Source organism: Strix uralensis, chromosome 20 (genome assembly GCF_047716275.1).
Source record: "Strix uralensis isolate ZFMK-TIS-50842 chromosome 20, bStrUra1, whole genome shotgun sequence".
Taxonomy (NCBI): domain Eukaryota; kingdom Metazoa; phylum Chordata; class Aves; order Strigiformes; family Strigidae; genus Strix; species Strix uralensis.
This window is the reverse complement of record NC_133991.1, coordinates 11259540-11267735: the sequence shown is the minus strand read 5'-3', so window position 1 is coordinate 11267735 and position 8196 is coordinate 11259540. Positions and strand designations below refer to the sequence as shown.

At 40.8% G+C, this 8196-nt stretch overlaps 1 protein-coding gene across 18 annotated transcripts in view; it reads left to right on the top strand.

Moving 5' to 3' along the window:
- Nucleotides 1-8196, top strand: part of BCAS3 (BCAS3 microtubule associated cell migration factor) — a 372074-nt gene that overhangs the window by 194 nt on the left and 363684 nt on the right. For 14 of the 18 annotated variants that reach the window (XM_074890729.1, XM_074890727.1, XM_074890725.1 and 11 more), the window contains exons 1-5: nt 287-377; nt 1799-1886; nt 4537-4591; nt 6594-6669; nt 7770-7876. In XM_074890729.1, coding sequence (XP_074746830.1) covers nt 1816-1886; nt 4537-4591; nt 6594-6669; nt 7770-7876 — 309 coding nt within the window. In that variant the 5' untranslated portion in view covers nt 287-377; nt 1799-1815. Of the gene's footprint in view, nt 1-286; nt 378-1798; nt 1887-4536; nt 4592-6593; nt 6670-7769; nt 7877-8196 lie in introns of those variants that run through there. The other 4 variants (XM_074890735.1, XM_074890738.1, XM_074890740.1 and 1 more) reach the window with 1 other exon arrangement.

Below are 8196 nucleotides of genomic sequence, written 5' to 3'. Positions count from 1 at the left end.
GTAAACACGGCGCCGACGCTCGGCGTGGGCGGGGCCTTCTCCGCCCATTGGCGACGCGTGACGCTCCGCCCCCCGCTCACGTGCGCGGGAACCGGCGCGGCGGCTCTCGCGAGAGCGCGATGTAAACAAAGCTGCGGGTGGGGGCCGCGCCGGCGGCTGCTTCGCCGTCTCAACCGAGCTTAGGGCGCAGCCGCCCTCCGTGTCCTCCGTGCCCCGCCCACTGCTAGGGAGCGGGAGCGGTGATTGGCCGGCAGAGGGGAGCAGCCCGCCTTCGGAGCCGTCTGATTGGCCAGCGGCGCGCGGTGCGCTGGGTGTCATTCCCCGTGGGGGTCCCAAACACTGTCAGTGAGGAGCCGGGCGGAGGGGAGCGGCGGCGGGTGAGGGGGACGCGCCCGGCACCCGCGGGCTGAGGGCAGGGCCGGGCCGCGGAGCGGGGGCTGTGGGGCGGGCCCGGCCTCTGGGGGAGCGCTGTGGTCGGCTCGGAGGGCGAGTGTGGGGCTGTGAGGCCGGGCAGGGGCCGGGGCGCTGAGGGAGGGCGGGGGCCTGAGGGGAGTCACCGCGCGGGAGGGCGCGGGGCGTGCGGAGAGGGGCGTCCGGTGGGCCCCGGCGCCTCCCGGGATGGCCGCGGCCTGACTCACGGGGCGGCAGTCGAGGGGAGAGGCCGGCCAGGTTGGAGCGTTTTGTTCTGGAGTTGCTCAATAGCGGGTGGCTGAGGGTGCCCCGGGCTTTCCGGCCGCCTGCCGCCCGCGACCGGGGCTCCCGCCTGGGGGAGGGTTCCGGCCCGGCAGAGCCCCGCTGGGGCAACTTGGCAGGTGTTGGGAGTGGTGGTGCAGGTGACAGCGCTCACGGCTCAGGGGCGGGCGACGGGCACCGGCTGGCGCAGGTGGCCCGCTGGATTAAGGCAGAATAGGAAGGGATATTTCATCCTTTAAGTACCATTTTTTCTGTTCAGGTTGCTTGACACGTGTGTCAAACTTCAGTTATATTCGCTGAACGTTTTGTTATTAATTTCTGTGGCACTAAGTGTGTGTTCTTGCCTCGCCTAATGAGGTGGCCCTTACGAAGTCTGCCCAAACATGAAATGATGCTGATAACCGACACCACACTGGGGATTTGGCTTTTTCTCTCACTTTATTTACTGGTTCTTGGTTTGGGGTGGGGGGACAATGGAGCGGCTGAACGGCAGGCTGAAGAGCTAGCTGGGATCTGTGATGCTCCTCAGGTGGTTTTTGCCTTTAGGAATGTTACACTGAATTTTCACATGGAAGAATAGAACTGTGAGGAAAAACTTGAAGATGACACAAAAAGCTGACATAAAAAAAGCAGAACGTGTTCCACCATGCTTTTTGTGTTCGCTTCAACGTAACCCATGACAGATTTTCAAGAGTACAATACACTGCAATTGTGCTTGTACATTATTTTCATGTAATTATTTTCTAAGACAACAGCTCATTAGTAAATAATGGTCTTATATAATGGTGATAACTGTGTACCTGTACCACTTTCTTTAATGTACAGTTTGAAGGGAATTTTCCACTTTATCATGCAGGTCTGTGGGGTTTTTTTTGCGTTCACATACATTGCAGGAGCTGTAGTGACTGAGATACTGAAAAAGGAACTTGGTTTTGTTTGGGGTTTTTTGTTTTTTAAGAAGTGCTGTAAAGGGGCATAATGCCTTTATAGGTTTGTATAAGTTAAGTTTCAAGATGTTTTTATCATCCTGAAGAATATGTCAAGGGCTAGTGTAAGAAATAACCCTGATACAAATTATTATTAAGAAGAAATGTGTTTCTTACAGGTATCTGCAAGGAAACAATGGCGACAGAATCTCCGCGCCGCCCTAGTCGATGTACTGGAGGAGTGGTGGTTCGGCCACAAGCTGTCACGTAAGCGTGTTCTAGAAGAATAGCCCGTATTTGAAATGGTTTTTATTTTCTTGTAGAAGAAGAACCTAGCCTGAATTTCCTTTCAGAGCCAGCTGTGAGGGCTTGTGTTGACAGTATGGTTTTGTCACTTTGAGTATTTTCCAATAAAACAAACAGGTGTTGCACTCCTGTCTCCTAGGGCGGTGCAGGTCGGACTGTCTCTAAATAGGTTGCTTTTCACTTATACACCAAAACCTTCAAAGTTGTACATTTTAAAGATGAATATTTTGCAATGTTTTGTTGTTTCTTTACACAATTTTGTTTGCTGTACAAACACTATGCTGGTTGTATATCAGTGATTGCAAACTCCTTCCTTAGGATTGAAGGAACACACATAGCATGTTCCTTTCTTGCTGTGCTTTTTAATAATACCTTGTCACAGGGGTGGATATATTTAATGATAGGCTTATATGTTTTAAGTCCTTCAGTATGTAGAATTGTGCATTCTGATTTTTTTTTTTGCTTAAGAGAACAAAACCAAGAACAAAAGAAAATGGCACTGTGCTGAAATGTTCACTTGTACTATCAGTTTCAGCGGCCCATAGTTTGCCACTGGAGATAGCTGTGTATTTCAACATCAAGATTCACTTTATTTTTACCAGGGAGCACAAGAAACCTATCATTGTGCCTCAAAAAGTTGTGCTAGAGGTTTTTCTTACAGCCACGTGATAGAATAAGCTTTTTTTTTTTTTTTATGTTGCAGAATTTTTGAACAAATGCATTTCAGTTTGTAATGACCTTTTCTTCAAAGTAAGCTTTGGACAAATAATAATAGAAACACACTGTAAGAATAAGGTGATCTGTTCTTTGGTTTTATTAAATATGATGGCTTGTTCTTGAGTTATATCTTTTCACCTCAAAAATTGCAGTATTTTCGATGAGAGTTTGTGTATGTTGAGCTGCCTGCAGCAGCTTTCTGCTGCTTATGTTAAACTCCTAGATTCTTATGAACAGAAGATGTTTGTTTTGGTTTTTTTTTTTTTTTGGAGAGTCTTGTTGTTTTGGTTGTTTTTAAGCACTTAAAACATATCTTCTTGGAAGTTTTTCAACTTCAGGGGAGATTTAGAGTACATATACTGAATAAAATATTTCCCAAACATCAACTTTGTTTCAAGATGTACTGGGGCAGGGGGGGGAAGTACTCATTAAATGAGCTGAGAAACGAAGACACGATGACTCTTGCTGGCAGGCATTCACGTGAGAACGTCAAACACTGTATTTAATACTGTACCTGTAGACAAGTATTATTGCCAGGTAATAAAGGGCTCTGAGACACAGAGACAGTTCTGGTGACCTACATAAATCAAAGAAGAATCAGCACTGTAAACCACAGCTCATTTATAAGGCCTTGGCTTCAAGCAGTAAGACAAGCTTTGTGTGATGCAGTAATCCTTGGATTGCTGAACAAAATCTAGTTTTGCCATGAGTTGGAGTAAGCTTTCTAAAATTTAAAACTATGGTTTAGATTTATCTTTGTTTTTAGAGAGGAGTCAACCACTTAAGCTGATCCAGGTGTTGCAGTGGTTGACTTGAAGTATCTTCTGCATTGCTATGTATAGGGCAGAGTACTTAATTCTTAAATACTAAACACTCCCAATTTCTATTAAAAGAATCTTACTCAGCACAGTCTCAGAAAGTCTGAAGAAAGCATATGTATCTTTGGACATAAAGAGTCTAGATTTCTTAGCTCATGGTTTTTCTTTGTTGCTATTAGTAATCTTGAGTTAGGACAGGAAAAATTACTGCCAGTGTAAAAATTAATTTGGGGGCTGCCAAAGCTGTTTCTAAAGAGTTAATAAAAAAAAAAAATTGCCTCAGACTTTATGAAGATGGTTCTTGCTGCCAGCATGTTTCAGTATTACTCATTACAGAAAGCACAAACTTTTTGCGTAGTTTCAACACCGTCTGTCTAATACAGTCAACCCACATTGTACGTTGCCCAGCAGTTACACAAGAGACTCACCACTTATGCAGGGATAAGCTAATAACAGCATTAGTTTAAATCTACCAGAACAAATGTATCTTGCATTATATACTATTCTAAATCATCGCTGCTAATGAGCTCCCAAGAAGGAATAAGCTTTCCAAGCTATAAAATCTTACCTGAAAATACCTCTCCTAACTATTCTGAGTGAGGGTTTTGTTCCATCTCCTGCCCCAAGCGCTACCACTTACTACATCGTTGTATGTAATGCATAGGAGGTCTTAAAGTTGACTTGCCCCACAAGGAGAGCCCCAGCTATAGCTTAAGTCTTCATATTGTAATAGCCAAATCAAGTAGAAAAATACGGAAGAATAATTTCCAAATGCCTCTTCTACTACAGTCAGCCACTCTGATGAGAAGAATGTGGTTTCTTCCTTAACTATTACATTATATACTTTTCCCCCAATCAATTACTTCATGAACAAGTATCACTTAGCTTTTTACAGACTTTTAGGCCACTATATTATCAGAGTGTTTGGCAGTATATTAAGTAGCTGCATTGCATACTTAGTATTTTCCTTCGTAGTAAAGATTGAACATGTTTTCTCTGGTGATCTGTCTTATTTAATATATTCATGACCGTTTCTGAACTTCAGTGGTAGTTAAAATTCTCCTTCTGTTTTCAAGGGAGCAGTCATACATGGAAAGTGTTGTTACGTTTCTTCAAGATGTTGTGCCACAGGTACGTGTAGATCTTCAAAACTGGTTTTTTTTTGGTGTGCGAAGCAATTGAAGCGTGTGTCAGGTAGAGCAAAATAATAATTGAGAAACAGAAGCCGAACTTTTTGGGTTTTTTGAGCATGAATTTTGGCACCAGGTTTTTGAAAGTGTAGACTGCATACCAGCTGAAGATTTGGCCTACAGATTTCCTCTGGTAGGGAATAATTAAAATGAAAATCTTAGCTACACAGAAGTTGAACATACAATATAAATAGCAGGAGGAAGATTGCAGTCCTTTCCTATGATAATTTTGGCAATAGAATACTCAGGGAGGGGAGAGACTGGGCACAATACTTGCTCTGCCTCTTACAAATATGTTTTTTCTGAGTTGCAGTTGGAAACCTATGTATGAACCCTGGCTGAACTGGTGTTAGAACAACTTGGTAGATACCCTTTGTCACCTTCGCTTCTATCATTGGCTGAAAAGGAGAAAGTTTCTTTTGCCTCCTTTACTCCCTTTTTTGTCTTATTTCCTTAACTTGCCTCAGAATGTCCTGCCTGCTGTGGGACTGTGGAGCTCTGCCTAACCTATTGTTCTCCTGAGTGCTGAGTTTTGCAAAACACAAGTCCTCACTCTGCTTTTTAAAATGTTTTTTCTTTATTTTTTTTCATTACTGGGATCTTCCTCTCTGGAGAGTAACTATGATGCTCATGTCTGCTCATGATCATAGTTTTTGCAGGTAGCAGGAGCACGAAACTGGAATGGTCCCTTCCGTATAGCTCATGGGCCTCTCAGTAGCAGAGGGAAACTGATTTTGGTTTGTTACTCTGGGAAATCTGTAGTCCCTCGTGGAGGAGCATTGCAGCTAATTGTCTGTAGCCTCAGGGAACTGTCTTGGTTTTTATTTGAAGGATTATCTTGGTTAGTTAGTGATGAATTTCCTCAATAATAATATACACAAAAAGTTCCCCTCACTAATATCAATTTGTGAAATGCATTTTGGACTCATGGTCAAAATTAAAAATAGTCAAACTTTCATTTAAAAGATTTCTGCATTCCACACACACCCCCATTTTTTCCCCCTCTGTAGTTAAAGGATGCAATCTGTGTTCTTACTTCACAAATCAGTTTGCCTTGGAAGCATGGAATGTGATTTGTTTTGAAAAGTAATACCCACACTTATTTTTTAAATTTGTATTTTTGGTTCATGTTATTGCTTTTCTGGCATGGATAAAGTGATTATACAAGCTCTTTTCATATTTAATCCAAAATACTGCACAGTATTTTGTTATAATTCATTTGGAAGTGATGGTATTTCTTCTGTAGCTCACATTCTTGCTACCACAGTTTCTCCTGAGAACTGTAAAACTTGCAGTTTGGAAACACTGCAAGTCTCCTTCACAGTTTCTTTTTGTATCTCATCTTTTTATGGGAATCTGTAGAACACAGAACTGAAACATGGATCTGTTCTACTAGAATTACAGTTTATTCTTTTCTAAACGGCTATATTAAAGATGTTACAAGTACAACTAAAACATGTCAGTAAAATAAACTATGTAGTTAAAGGTCTCTTTCTTTCCTCAATCTTGCTTACAAAGCGTTTAAATGAATTAAAGAGAATTTTAAGAGTAACAGTGCCTCAAATGAGAACCTCTGACATTGCTTTTAGAAGTAGTGTACAACAGCTAAAGTTAGATTGTAGAAGCCACTGTATTTTAGCTTGCCTAAATTGCTGTAAGTCAGGTGGCATTTCTTACATGCTCTAGAAGACTCATTGTTATATATGTCTTGTCATTTCTACATTAGTAAGTGATGTTACACTTGTTGAGGTATATTTAATATGGTATATGTTGGCCACGGAACCATTCGTTTTTGAAACAAAACCTCACAGGAATATTGGTGACAACAGGATACATGTATCTCTGTTTTTCTTTTTTTAAACTTACATTCCCTCCTATGATCTATAGAGGGAGAAAAAAGGATATTAAACTTTCCTATTTGAACCCTTTTGCTTTTTGTCCAGGCCTACAGTGGTACCCCACCAGCAGAAGAAAAGGAGAAGATCATTTGGGTCAGATTTGAAAATGCAGATTTAAATGGTACGGCTTCATTTTCTCTCACTTATTTTTGTGATTTGTGGGTCCATGTACAATAATTTCAGTCAGTGTTATCAGTAAGCATTGTTGAGTCAAAATTCAGTATTTCATTTGCCTGCTCTAGATGGACTAAATTCTAAGTGAATAATTGCACTCTTGTTCAGTATCTACCAAATAGAACAAATAGGCCTTTTGACTTCATCAAAAGGCAAACTCACTCTTGTTTAGGAAGAGGAGCAACCTGTACATGGCATTATGTCCAGCTTTAGGCTAGTTCAGGGTTGCTTGCTTACAGGTTTGTTTTCCTCATACGTTTAGTTTTAAAATATCTCAGGCATTCCCTCTTTAGGTTCTTTTGTACAGTATAACAAAACCTCTGTAGAATATTCTTCAGAATCTTTCATATTCTGTTTAAATTTACTTTATGCAGTCTAATCTGATTGGGCCTGAATACATTCTCTTTCTCCACCCTAATATATCCTAAATACTTCCTCTCTCTTTGATGCTTACGTGCTTGCAGTGAGCTTTTGTTCATTCAGTCATGGTTGAAAATGTAGTTTTAGGGGGCTTTACTCAAGAAAAGCTCAATATTTTTGATTATTATGTCCTGTAGCACTTTTCTTCCTGGGGATTTTCTTCTTGTGGTAAGGTTGATGTGAAGATTAATTATATAGTATCTAGAAATAGTTTTGAGCAGTCTGTGCATTTGTAATTTCTGTATTTGTTAATGTTTATTTTGTTGGTCCTTTGCAAATTTTTCTCTATTTGAAAAGTTTGCCCTGTTTTATTAATCACTGGAGAAAGAATTACAGAAGTTTTTGGGGTATTTAGTGACAACCCACATTGTATTCCAGAAAATGTTTCTCCATAATTTTAAATTTTAATGCTTTCTGACCTCTCTGTGAAACTTTAACAAATCTGTTATGTTTGTCTAAAGGAATATATTTCAGTAGTGTTTCAGCATAAAAATTTAAACCACGTTGCTTGCTTTTACTTATGACAGCAGAAACATGCATTGAGAAAACACCATCTCATACAACTGACACCATCCACAGTTGATCCTCACCTGCTAATGATGGCTTTGATATTTAAACCCATTTTAGATACATCAAGGAATATGGAGTTTCACGAAATACACAGCACTGGGAATGAACCACCCCTACTGCTGATGATCGGATACAGTGATGGAATGCAAGTCTGGAGCATACCTGTAAGTACAGAGTTCACTTCTGTGCCAGAGGCTTTTTTGTTTGTAATATTGTGTTGTTGCTTTCATATTTTACTTTTAATTTTTCCTATTGAAGTGGAAAGAACCAATATTTACAATCAATGTCATGGTTTGTATGTAATATGCTTATCTTAAGATTAATACTGAGCATAGATCAAACACTTGAATTCATGTACCTTCAGATTTGAGGGTTTTTACCAAATTACTTCTGTTAAGTAAATTTTTGGAGTTGAATTTGGAGTGGTGTTTGATGTTATGGAATAGTTTGTATTCCATAAAGGACAGAAATCTTCTTAACCTAC